The sequence below is a fragment of the Halichoeres trimaculatus genome, unplaced genomic scaffold (genome assembly GCF_033239565.1).
Source record: "Halichoeres trimaculatus isolate MK-OKI-2021-1 unplaced genomic scaffold, fHalTri1.1 fHalTri1_scaffold_41, whole genome shotgun sequence".
NCBI lineage: Eukaryota > Metazoa > Chordata > Actinopteri > Labriformes > Labridae > Halichoeres > Halichoeres trimaculatus.
Genome location: NW_027437219.1, coordinates 355,817 through 369,708, shown reverse-complemented (window position 1 = coordinate 369,708; position 13,892 = coordinate 355,817). Strand labels below are relative to the sequence as shown.

Genomic DNA, 13,892 nt, shown 5'->3' with positions numbered 1-13,892 from the left:
ACAGTAAGCCTGCGGGGGCGGACGCTCTGGAGAATACCTGAACCGAACTGATCTCTGGAAACGGCTTTTGTTGGCGGCAGAAACGACTTCGTCTTTACAGCGCACTTTTCTTGAAAACGGCACAGAAAATAGTTGGACAGGAAAATGTGCGGCTTCGTGTGGATGTAGCCTGAGTTTGACTGACTTATTGACTGTTTTGTTGACATTCCCTTTAGCGCAGCTCCATCTAGTGTATGCATAACGCAACCCCAGCCACTACTATAGCTTCTAATCTATGCGCCCTATAATGCGGTTCGCCCAATATATGAAAACAGTTGTCAAATAGGCCAGTCATCGAAGGTGCGCCCTATTTCCGAAGCGCCTTGTAGTGCGGAAAATACGGTACATTATGCATAAGAAAAAATGTGACAACTCTGTCATCAAAAAGGCCACGGCGGGCCATGGTGCTGTCCACGGTGCTGAAGCTGGACAGGTACAGGGGCATGGCAGCCCATTTGTCACAAGATGCATACATTTTTTTAATGTAACTCACCGCTACTTGAAGAGCAATGGCATTCTTCTATCCTTCATCGTGGCAAACCGAGTAGTGATTCTGTCATATAGCTCCCCGCGGGACTTGAGGTCTTGTGTGACAGAAGACTCCATGGAGATCTTGGCCAAATGTCCCAGTCTGTCTTGTCCACAGCTGTTTCTCAAGTAGGTTTTGATCCTTTTCAAGCAGGAAAAGGACCTCTCTGCAGACGTGCTTGACACAGGTATGGTGAGCATCAGCCTCAGTAGTTTGCAAACTTCGGGCAAGGCAGAGGTCAGTTCATCTTTAATGAGCATCTTCAGGAGCTCAGCTGGTGGCTTGTGAAAGAGGGTATCTGCATAGATGACTTGCAGCTCATTTCTCAGTCTCAGTTCATCAAAAACTGGGTAGGTTTTAACCAACTGAGAGATCTCAACCCCCGGGAATCCTGCAGGCTGGGAATACGTCTTAAATGACGCATTATCCAGGACACAAAAAAAACTTAGACACTTCATGTCCTCAAACCTGTGTGTCATGTGCTGCACAATACCATCAAGCAGCTGGAAAAAGAGGCGTCGGTAGGCATCCACAGGCCCTGTGTCCTCATGTTCCCCATCCGGAGTGACTCCCAGCTCAAAATCTGCCCAGGCCCGGCAGCGCTGCTTGCGTCGCAGCTGGTTTGGCATCCCAACAGCCTGTACTGTCTCCTCGTACAGCTGATTGAAGGTTTCGGTGCTCCGGGTTGCTTTTAAAGCAGTCAAAGTGCCATTGACTCTTTCCTCACATTTTCTAATGGCCAACGCTCTGCTCTGAAGCACCTGGAAAAGGGGCTCAGTCAGACCAAAAATCGTCTTGAAAACCCCAAGCATGAACATGAAATCAAAGTCATCCAGCTTCTGTCTCAATGCCGAGCTCTGTGCTATTGCATCCTTGTCCCAACCAGGTTCAGCTGTGATCCGATCCAATGCAGTGATCAGTGATCCTCGGCCCTCATGCACTGCGTGCACTGCGCGGCTTTTAAAGTTCCACCGAGTGGTGCTGCCGCCGGGCACGCGGATGCTGTCCACTTCTTTGAGCAGTGCTGTGCGCTTAGGTGAGCGGCTGAAGAAGTTGTGGAAGGAGTCGAGAGAAGCAAAAAACAGTCTTGATTCCCGAATATTGCTTGTCCCCTGAGCCAAAACTAAATTAAGTTTGTGTGCATAACAATGAACAAACAATGCGTGCCGACATTTTACTTTTACGAGCGCCTGAACGCCTCCTCTCTGGCCACTCATACAGCTGGCGCCATCATAAGTTTGACAAATCAGCTTTGTCTCGGGATTGTAGCTGCCAATTGTTTTCATCACCACTGCAGCAATGGTTTCAGCATCTCTCTCCAGACTAATATCATGGAAACCAAGAAACCTCTCACATATGATGCCGCTCTCGTTTACATAGCGGACTATGACTGTCAGCTGGCACCTGCACGATATGTCAGTGGTATCATCCACCTCAATGGCTATGAATGGAGCAGCATTTATTTCTTTATCAATTTCTTCCTGGATGACATGAGCAGTGCTTTCGATGATGTCATTCTGAATTGTCTTTGATGTGCCGGTAAATGCGGTTGCTGATGATAAATGCTCCGCCATGGTGGTGTCAAATTCAGCAAAAGTCTGCACAAGCTCCATGAAGTTTCCCCTGTTGCCGGAGCTGCTGGTCGATTCACTGTGGCCCCGGAATGCCTGCTCCTGGCCTCCGAGATATAATACAGCAGCAATCAACCTCTTCAAAATGGCACGGTTTTTCTCCACCTGTTGGTTGTGCCTCGTTACGCTTATTGCAGCCGCTTGATCCAGTGCTTCATCAATCCATACTCGTCCGAAAAGTTTAAGTTTGAGCTCAGATGTTATACGGCCTCTGGACTTTGAATGCCTCTCCATGGCCCTCGTGAGGTTGGCCAGATCCACGAATCCTGTGGTGCTCCAGGGGTTGTTCAAGGAGCCTGATCTGTCAAACAGCAGACATGGCCAGCAGAAAAGCCGGTTAAGCCTGGCACTCCCTGTTAGCCACTCGTTTCTAGCATAGTTAGCTTCACAAAAAGAGCGGACTTTTCCATCGGCTCTGCCCTTCGTTAAGTGGAGCATTGGAGTCGGCCTACCGTCCCGCTTGACCTTTAGTTGAACCTCAAAAGGAAGTTTTTTGAAGTCATTTTTTACAAAAAAATCAAGATCTTTGTCACCATCCATAGCTGAACTTTCTGTGTGGGCTAACACTGACACTCACACTGGCGCCGGCACAGTTGAATCAGTGTGTTTATTTTTTCGTAACGGTGTGTTATTGGCTGGAAGCCAGATTCGATCTGGCCTCCCTCATATCTTTTTTAATGATGCATCAACCAGTAAGCGATGAGCCTTGCTTCAACCTGATTGGCTAATACAGGCTGTTTTTTTTTCTAAGGGAGGCAAAGTGAAGCGGGCCTCCGTGCTGACTGAAAGGGCAGAGGGCATGAGACACGTAGTGTAATACACAATGAGAGCTTGACAGGAGGGCGCTGTTTTGCTTCTCACACTAAGCCAAAGCAGAGGTGCGCCAATGTAGTGTTTTGACAAGGAAATGACAATATAAAATACATTGTGGTTAAGCTTGTTTATAGGCTATTTTTTTTCTTTCTTGTTATATTTTTTGGGGAAGCCAGGCTTCCCTTGGCCTCCGTGAAAAACCGCCACTGGTTAGCAGCCTGTAGCATGTCAATGCTAACTAGTGTAGGGCTTGATGATTTCCCTCGAGCTGAGGAGGAGGCGGTGAGGACGAAATGCTGGTTCTCGGATGTGAGCTGGGAGGTGACGACGTGGACCTGTCCTCCATCGTTGTTGGGAACGTGGAATCTCGCTCCGGGGGGTGGATGAGCTAGCTGTGCCAATCCAGCGGCATCATGCTGTTCACGGACGTGGCTGACGGAGCAGACATCGGACGCCGAGACACATCGGAGGAGCTTCGCCTGCTGTGAGCAGACAGGATCCAGGAGACAGAGACTGAACAGACTGCTGGGGAGGCTCAGTCCTGGACCCTGTGGAGGTGGAGACTGGCTGGGCTGGAGAGTGGTGGACGAGTGGTGGACGAGTGGTGGACGAGTGGTGGACGGGATGTCGTCATCTAATTTCTTATGGACATTTTTGCACTTTCTATACTCTTTCTTACTTATGTTTTCTTAAATGCTGCGGTGACTCCTGAATTTCCCCTCGGGGATAAATAAAGTATTTTTCTATTTCTATTCTTTCTTCTATTCTATTCCCTTGGCCTCCGGGAGAAAACGCCACTGGTCATTATTTGACACCAATTCACGCTACACCACTCAGCCAAACCAGCACCCCAAATAACAGAAAATTTTACTCAAAGTGGCTGTTTTCAACCCCAACAGTCCACAAGGGTCAAACAAAGACCGCCAAAACAAGGTTTCAAAGTTCTTGTTTGTTTCACTGAGGATATGATTTTGTCTGCCTTGTTTAGGGTTGTCTTGATTGTATTAACTAGAATGTTAATTTCAGTGAAAATGGTAACAGGCAGCTATTTAACCCTAGCATTTCAAGTGAAAGTGATTAGTGTTGACATAACATAACACAGGATCACATTGTTCTTTAACTGTAAAAAAAATTAATCATCATTAATTTTGAAATTAGAAAGAAGAGACGACACTCCAGAAGAGGTCAACTGAAATCGTGACTTTTTAATAATGACCTCAGAATCCTGTCGTTGTTGAGTCAAATGACCCCTTTAACACAGCTTGCCTACAAAAGTCCAAAACCACTGTCATTTGTTGAGATGCAGCTCTCCAACTGAAAAAAAAGATCTCCATAAGAGCAGATATGACCAGGCAACCTGAGGGTGCGGAAGCATGCGGATGAAGTTGGATGCTGTCCTCGGACAACCTCCACCTTCATGTCAGTCATGGGTATTTCCCATCCAACCTAGAACTTAAAAATCTGCTTCATTTTTTCTTGGGATGCTGAAAGTACACAGAAGCAAAGCACAACACAGATATGTCAGATAAGATCGGAAACTGAGACAATCAATAGAACAATAAAAATTAAGCTACAGCTTTAGGGGATAGTATGGCTCTTCTGATGTCAGTTGTATAAGGTGCTTGTGCCTTGCACCTGGAGAAGGAGGGAGAAAGGTGGTCTTTGTATTTGTAAGACATGCCACTATTCAATGCAGCACTATGCTCCACCCTGCATACACTTTGCACTATTTCACTAAACAGTGGGCAAGCTGAAGTCCCTTATTTACATCTCATCAGAAGAGCTCAACTCTGTCCTTAAAATCAATAAAAAAAACTATTTAAAAGGCACACTTCAAAGCAGATGGGTTTTGAATGCAGCATACCTGTTCTCACAAATTAATGCAGGTACCCAATTGTTCTATGTTTGCAATCAAGTGGCTACCCATCATCTGTGTCATCCCCCAACTCTGCATCCTCTGGCCATCTGATATGGTCAAGAAAGATCTAAGGAAGAAAACAGAGCGATCGTGGTAACTTTACAAAAGGTGTGTCATCACTTGCAGCCATTCTTGTTAATGTTAGTGTGCTTGTTGGTTTCTGTCAACACAGGAAGATCCCATGCCGGTGCTAAGTCAATTATGGCTGCTCTCTGATCCTCTGTGAGTGTACTGTGTTTGCTGCATTCTCCTCCTTTCTTGTCTGAGCCTTGATCCTCATAGAGCTTTTGAAGAAAGAAAAGAAAAAGCAAGATCACTCTCAAATAGTAAGTTAAGATGTATTAGATAGAACTATAGTGTAGTCAAGTATTATCAAACATGCAAATGTTAGCTTGTGTATTGGAAGCATCACACTTAATATAATTTTGATTTCAAAAATCAGAGCAATGTGGTATATACTTTGATTTGGGGACATTTACATACTTGTGCTAAATTACCTTGTAAACATTTTTCAACATAACACTAAGCTTAAACACAACTCTGTTGTCTATCAGGATGTGAAAAAGAACTTTAACATTTAACATTAATCAAAAAGTGGTAAGAACAAAGAAAACTGTACCACCAAAAGTATGAATTTCTCCTGTATAGACTTACAGGTTTTAGAGTCTCCCTGACATCCATGTCTGCCACATCTTCAAGGGTAATTGTAGCCGTCGGTGGATCATCACCTAACAGCACATGAAGCACTGCTGGACTGAACCCAGGCAGACGAGAGCCACCGTGTAGAAGAGAATGACCAATCATCCTTCCTGCCACAACAAACATTTCACTCTAAACCAGCACTTGAGAGGTTGATGGGATTAGATGGTCAGCTTGGCCCTCAAACAGCAGAGCCCCAGTTGCATTTCCTATGAAGGTAAATATTGAGCATTAAGGGTGTTACAAAAATGACATTTCAGTTATTACATCTGTCAGACAGTTCAGCAGATAATAAAGAAATACACAAAATTCATTCATTTTCTGAACCGCTTATCCTGTTCAGGGTCTCAGGAGGCTGGAGTCTATCCCAGCTTTCATTGGGCAAGCAGGGTACACCCTGGACTGTTCGCCAGTCAATCACAGGACTGACACAGACAGGTACACAGCCTTTCACACACACACACTCGCACCTACAAGTTTTTCTCTACAATTTAGTGCTCAATTAACCCTGATGAGCATGTATTTGGACTGTGGGAGGAAGCAGCAGTGCCCAGAGAGAACCTACGCATGCACAGGAAGAACATGCAAACCACACAGAAAGGCCCACCTGCCAAGCTGGAAATCGAACCCGCAACCTTCTTGCTGTGAGGCTGCAGCACTAACTGTTGCGCCATCCGAAATACACAAAATACTACATAAAAAGTTCACGTGTATTGTGGATTTGGTTTTGTTGGTTTATTTCTTGAGTCTAGGTTGAGAGAAAACTCAACAAGTCATGCAAAGTCAAAATGTGGCCTACAGCAATTTACAAATTTTATGTCAACGCCCATAATAGATTCACATACCACTGTAAAAAAGAGGAAACTACATTGGTGCTGCCAAATTGTACAGGCCTACATCACATTCTACAGACTGAAAAAAAAATATTTGTTTGAGAATAATTCATTTGAATAATTCATTTGAATTATTCTCATCTCTTAAAATAAAAAGTTTTTTTCCCAGAACTATTAATGTTTAGATGGGGAAAAAAACCATTTCTTTAAGAGCTTTGAAAAACATTAAGAATGTTGTCTCAACTTATGTAAAAATCCATGGTCCAGGAGTTGCATTAAGCAAACGTGTTCTTTTTCTTATATCACTTTGTACAACACATTTGTCTTGAGGACTTACCTAGATCAACTTGGAAACCATGATGCAATTTGTGCATTACCATACTGAAGAAGTGACGATTTACACCATCTCCAATAGCCACATCTCCTGGAGACACAAGTAATAGTACATAAATGCAAAGAGTGACCTCCTGTATTGTACCAAACTTGACTGTTCTTTTTCTATCCACTTTATTGTGTGAGGTACCAATGCATAGTCAGTGTACCACATGCAGTGGATAGAGGTGTTCAAATCAAGGTTTTGAGAAGTAAATAGAAGTCCCACCAAAGAATCAATGGATCTACTGTCCTGAGAGTGGGTGTGAGAGTGAGTGGTTGTTCGTCTCTGAGTTTGCCCTCTATGACAAAATGGAGACCTGTCAAGGTCACTCATCAAAAGTCAGCTGGGATCAGCCCTGGCCTCTCACTTCCCCATCAGAGATAAGTGAGTAAGATGATGGATGAAAACACTATTACAATAATATGTCAGCTGCTGTACTGGAATTTCTGTGTGCTTCTTTTCTAAACTGGGGGTGTGCCAACAGCCAACAATAATGGATAAGGACAGGATGAATATCTCATCCAACCACCTTCAACAAATCAGAACTTTCTCATCAAAGGATTAATGGAAAAGTGAAGGGCAGTTTGTGATTCAGTATTGGGCATAACGTACATCCAGAAGCTGTTTCATATGCAAATGATATTTAAATAAAAAGCATTGTTTATATACATTTCAAGCTCCAAATTAACCCAAAAGTATGCTTCTCTGGTCTTAAGATAGAAGAGAGAAAGAAAGTGAAAAACCAACATGCTTACAGACTTTTAAAACAACACAGTACATCTTTTTTGGTCAGGTATCAGTACCTTGTAGCTTTGCTTGAAAGGGTCTTGCCCAGTCAATCCTGGGAGCTTTGTAAAAGCTCAAAATTCTCCCTTCTTGCTCCTCTAGGTCTTCCCCTATGTCTATCTTGATCTTGAGGGTGGGCTCATCTTCACTGCTCTGAATTAATGTCCTTTTGTAATGGTCCGCTGCTAGTTCTGGATCAGCAATCGCTTCCCATGCTGAAAATTCAAAAGTAGTTTACAAGGTACCTGAAACAAAGTGGGCAGTATACCTTGCATACTCTATGCACTGTAGTAAATACTGAACAAACCAAATATTAGAGTCTTTATAGCAATTTTTAAGGTGCAGATCTATGATTTAAGAGAACATTCCTAACAATGCAAATCTTTCATTTCATTATACTATAATTCCAATTACCTTGAACATTACATTCCATGGGTGTGGGCTCCAGTGGGTTATCCGCTTGTGAAGAATTGCAGATAATCCCAGGAAATCTAAACATTAAAAAAATTCAAATAAATAAACGAAAACACACAAGGACAAGCAAAAATATACACCTCATTTTGATATTTGAAACAACAAGTATTCCTACTACCAATAAGTTTTTGCAGGACCCCCATGGCAACTGCACACTCATAGGTATCCAATTTATGTCTGCTATACCTTTCCCCATAGACATTATACACGTAGACGCCTCATTGACTGGCGATGCCTATTGGAGCTGACATAGCTGCCGGCCGCCATCTTGGATGGGTCTCACACACTGCCCCAGCACGTTCATTATACTGAGAAAGGTGTAGAATGCACAACTATTATGAGCATAACTCAGCGAATTTTTACCCGATTTTCACATGAAAACGTTAGTTATACTGACATAAAACGATAAATGGTCAATAAAACAAAATTATTGTGAAGTCTTACTTGTGAATGGTAATCCCACATGATCTACTCTCAAAATTGCGCTGGTTATAGCAACCGTAGGTGGCACAAAATACCGGCATAATTAATCACTTTGCGCTCAATCCATTTGTGTCTGCTGCTGGAATGTAGTGAGGAGACCCATCCAATATGGCGGCGACACGCTACGCGGTTCAGTACGTAATGAAGTGTCTATGTATATATGTCTATGCCTTTCCCCACATGAACTTGCATGGAATGCCAGGCTCTCAGCTGGGAATTACTCATATTGGACAGGAGTCCTAAGGGCACATCCTTATACGGGGATACACACACAGTGGTTATTGAACTACAAAGAACTTACAAAGAATGAAATAAAACTTTGTTTTTAATATCAGTTTTGGTAATTTGTCACTGATTTTGCCTTAAAGTGGCATATGAGTGGCATCTTACCAAACCAGCATCCTGCTCTGATGTTTGGTCCTCAGTGGCATCACTCCTCTTGTTAGTAGAATATAAAAAATATGAAAAAAAAATACTTTTCCGGCAGTTACATTGTCAACCAAGGTACAGTATTCAATCCTGTGATGGTTAAAAAATTAACAAATGTGCCAGGGTAGATTAGCTAATTTAGTTATAACAGGGTTCCTACAGCTCAACCCAGGTTAAATTCAAGACTTCGTAAGACTTTTTTAAGGTCGTTTGAAATAAAATTTAAGACCAAGTCAACAACGAACAACAATTGAAACAAAGAAAACAAATAAAAACATCATATGAATTACCTGGCAATTTTAACCCAATGTTTGTTTTTTAATAAAACATCACTTTTTACCTTCTTTTTAACCCCATGTTTACAAATGTATGCCTATTTTCACATGTCTTTTGAAATTTAATATCAAATTTAATTCCCAATTTTGCTGCCATAATCATTTTTCCTAAGCCACTTTTGGACCAATTTTGCCATTTTTTGCGATTTTATACCTACTTTGCATCTATTTATTAACCTTTTTCTACTTTCATACCATTTTTACCCATTTTTTACAATTTCATGCCTATTAACCTCAATATAAACACTTTTTTCCCACTTTTGGACCATTGTTTTACATTTTTTAAACCCAATTTTAGAACTTTATGCCTATTTTGCAGCAATTCATCTTTTTTGGCCACTGTCAGAGCCATTTTTGCAATTTTTACATGGTTTTTGAAATTTAATTAAAAAAATTTAATTCCCAATACTGCTGCCACAGTCAATTTTCTCAGGCCACTTTTGGATTTTTTTTGTCAATTTTTCCCCATTTATTTCTATCTCCTGGCACTGTAGGTAGAACCAATACATGCGTCTGCTCTAAAAGATCCTGGTGCAACCACATCACCGTTTTGTTAGTTCTGCTATTGTGATCATGCGATGTTGCTGTGAGAGTAAACCGGTGAATTATTTTTGAAAAATAGATAAATGTTAGTAAATATTTTTTAGTTCAATCCAACATAAATCTTACTGATGTGTTCAAAATTTTAAGACTTTTGAAAATTGGATTTAAGACATTTTAATGCCAATTAAGGCTTTACTTTTAAAATAATGAGTTTAATGCCTTTTAAGACTTTTCAAGGATCCGCGGGAACCCTATATAAATCATTCATAATCCAACTTACATGTTCCTGACAGGACTGAATGTGAACTGGAATAAGTGGAAGGGGAATCAACATTCCACAGGTGATACGAGTATTTTTTGGCATCCTCTGAAACTCAGCTGCATCGAATGGCAGTAGACTGGTTGTTAGTTTGTCTTGCAGTGGGACAATGTAAAGGATGTTCTTTCCATTGTTTGATGAGCTCTTCAGAATTTTAGCAGTATACCCCTCAGACCCCTGAGGCAATGGAGTGTTTTTTTCTTTGACCACTACCTCCTATAGATTAGATTAGACAAGACAAGACAAGACAAGACAAGACAAGTATAAGTTGCAAGACACTTCACCCATGTTGCCTGTGTACAAATGTGACTGAATGTCTGGCAGTGATTGGAGAGACCATAGACCCAGTATGGCAGCCTCAGAGCAGCTGTAGCAACAAATGTATAGCTTACCAACACCACTGTGATAATGTGAGAGTGAATGAATAATGTATTCAGTAAAAGAGAAAGGTTTTACAAAAATACAATGCATTATCAATATTATTGTTATTATGAGTACTAGTCACATAATATAAACTAAAACTCTACATAAGTGACAGGAGAAACTCACTAAGAGCTTTTTCAAGCAGCCAGCCAACACGCAAATCTCACATTTTGGGATATTCTTCTAGCAGCACCCTGCATATCTGGAATAAGATATTGTGGCTGAACATATAAAGTAAAGTAACTTGGCTGATAGGAAATTCAGCCTGGCTGTTACATGCCCCTATGCACTATATAAAAAGTGGATAACGCATGATTAAAAAATTTACAGTAGGAATATGTTTGTACATCAGAATACATTCAGCCCATCTTTGTCTCTCCTCATGAAATATCTGCACAACCATCTTTTCAGTGCCGTATGATCTTGTTATTTGTCAGTCTTTGAGGCTCACCTCTGTGTGATCTGCATCATCTGCAATATTTATAGTCCTTCTTCCAAGACCTGCCTGGAGAAGCACTGTTTCGTCATGGGGTGTTCTGTCTGTGTTGGCAGGCTGCAGGTAGAACTGCAGCTCCATTCACCACCCTCGTCTGCACATCTGCTGGTCTTTTTTTGCGTTTTTGTCCCCTTGAATACATTGCTGGGAAACATCTTGAGTAAAAGTTTGACAATAATCAATAAGTGAAATTTGAAAAATAAAATGATTGATTTCTTCAATAAATGTAATTTTAAGATGCATTGCACCATATTGTTGTATTTGTAAAATTCTGTGTTAAGGCTTTGTTATGCCCTGTCCAGCTCTTAATAACCATATTATCTCCATAGGAAGTAATTAATAAGCATCCTCCACTGACATACAGATGTTCAATAGCACTTAGCCTTGAACACTAGTAGGCAAAAACTTGAGGCATGGATACATTCAACCTGTGGACTTTTTCCTCCAATTTATTTCACAGACACAGTTATAAGGAGTTAATTATGTAAACTTATTCATCACAGCAATTTTGATCTAATAGGGGAGACTGGGGACAGTTGCAACACTTTTTACATTACTCTCAGTTACTCAGAGAATATTTGGACTAGTCTCACCAAATCTTTACATATTAAACCTACATCTGTCTGCCAAATGGCCATACCATTTAAAGATGGCTACTTATAACATATTAATCAGAATATTTATTTGAATAGAGGAATTCAGACGTTGCAACTGACCCCAAACCTGGGGACAGTTGCAACACAGATCAGGGACGGTTGCAACATATAAAAAAACATTAACTTTTCACTAATTATCCTCAGGGTTTTGTCTAAATAGGACAAATACTAATGTGGGCTCAAATTCAATTTTCTTTTTTGTACAGCTTTAAGGTATTTAATTTGTTTTGTTTTGTTTAAAACATGGGCCTACCTTGAGTCAATGTGCAGATATTACTGAAGCTATAAAAACTCAATATTGCATTTTTGGGACAAAAAGAATGGAATAACTTGCAATATCATGTTTTGATGCCGTGCTTGCAAGATTCTTTTTTTTCTTGTGGAACCTGAACAATGTGGTGTGGCATATGTCAAAGGCCTTGGTCACTGCCCTCACTGATTTGCCCTCAACTGTAATAATATCTAAGGCTTGTTCCAAAATACTGAGGGGAACCCCTCTGTTAGTGACTCTCTTCCTCACTCTTTGCATACTGAAAATAAACAGAATACAATTTCTCTATTTAGATGATTCATTCACTCTATGACAAGTTTATATGACACATACAACATACAACAATAACTAAGTGCTAATTTTTGCTTTACAAGTTATTTGGGAAATTATTATGTTTATCATTAGTGTTACTTTCTTCATATGATCGCCTGTTCTGTTCATCATGAGCAATAAAATATATTAATTTTGCCTATTTTGAACTAAAAATGTTAAAAAAATATGGTTGTGTGGTCTTTTCTAATATGACTAACCTAATAGCATGGGGACAGTTGCAACAGTTGCAACTGTCCCCATGGTACCAGTCATGACAAAACACCATGTGCTAGCTAGCCACATTGACATTGACACATGCTCACCATGTCATTTAATAGTCAACAAACAGTGATTCAAACTAGATAGGTTTGGATTCATTCATACATAAGGTCAGGACAGTATGACTAAACAGCTCATGAAAAAAGCTATTTTCATACCTCCAAAACAACTTTACTTGAGAAAAGCAGGACCAGATGCTCAATATGGCCTCTCTCTTCTTGGTGGGTAGAGGGTCTAACTGAGCATGTGCAGTGTGAGTGTCATCACTCTAGCATGTTTCTGATTAGAGAAATAAGGCTTGTTGCAACCGTCCCTTGTTGCAACTGTCCCCAATCTCCCCTAATAAAAGTGTGTATCTGAGAATTTCTTCACAGCTTAAGATAAAACAACAATAACATGATTTAAATATAGTGGACACTTGCCGTTACATCTCCTGATGGACACTGGTTGGTCTTCCAGTCCTGGGAGTGACAAGCCCAGAGGTGAAGGGCTGAGCTTGTGCACTGTTAATTGTGCTCAGAAGTGCACGTACTGCAGCCTCAATTTCAGTGGTACTCTAGAAAGATAAGGGTTTTGTATATTATTTGATACTTAATATTACAATGTACAGTACATTTAACTTGCATAACTCATAATGTGGTTGTTTGGGTTTTGAGTTTTCTCGTGGTTGTGGGTTTCTTATGAGCTTTAATTATGGTATGGCATTTTTATTTTTATTGATAGGTCAGTTGGTCTTAAAAATCTGTTGATTATGCCCAGATAAGTCCTGAGATACTTCGATATGACTGGCTAACAAAACCTTTAGCTATTATCGTCTCAGAACATTGGCCATGATAATGTACTCACCTGAGAGGACCCACCCTGCTGTCATTTTCTACATGGTAAAATAGAAAAAAAAATGTGAGGCATGGTTCATGCTAGCAAAGAGGCTCAATATGTCCAGGGGTGTTTTTAACGGGAACGGAAGGCTAATTTATATGAACTTGTTTGTTAGCTTGCTAAGTTTATAGCAAACACAAGAAGCTAATCCTTTCAAGGCGGTCATGTTTAGCTATTTACATTGCTCACTGAGCGACCAGTGTGCATACTTATCCTGTAAGTTAAAAGTACTATGGTTTGCAATACCTTAAATCACTTGATGCTGGCGGCGAAGGGTCTTGTTGGTAGATTCACTCCATGTCCACGCGCAAGCGCTCTGACCTGCCAGGGTGGCCCCGCTCTGATTGGCCAAGGTGGGCCGTGCTCTGA

The 13,892-nt window shown here is 40.9% G+C and overlaps 1 protein-coding gene across 1 annotated transcript; it reads right to left on the bottom strand.

Moving 5' to 3' along the window:
* Positions 1-534: 534 nt before the first annotated feature.
* On the bottom strand, positions 535-2,637 carry LOC141786541 (zinc finger MYM-type protein 1-like). Its single transcript, XM_074665146.1, has one exon. The coding sequence runs from the start codon at positions 2,635-2,637 to the stop codon at positions 535-537; it is 2,103 nt and encodes a 700-aa protein (XP_074521247.1).
* Between the last annotated feature and the right edge of the window lie 11,255 nt (positions 2,638-13,892).

Coding starts and splice junctions, on each gene's coding strand:
- LOC141786541 (XM_074665146.1), bottom strand. CDS start 2,637: ATGCTCCACTTAACGAAGGGCAGAGCCGATGGAAAAGTCCGCTCTTTT.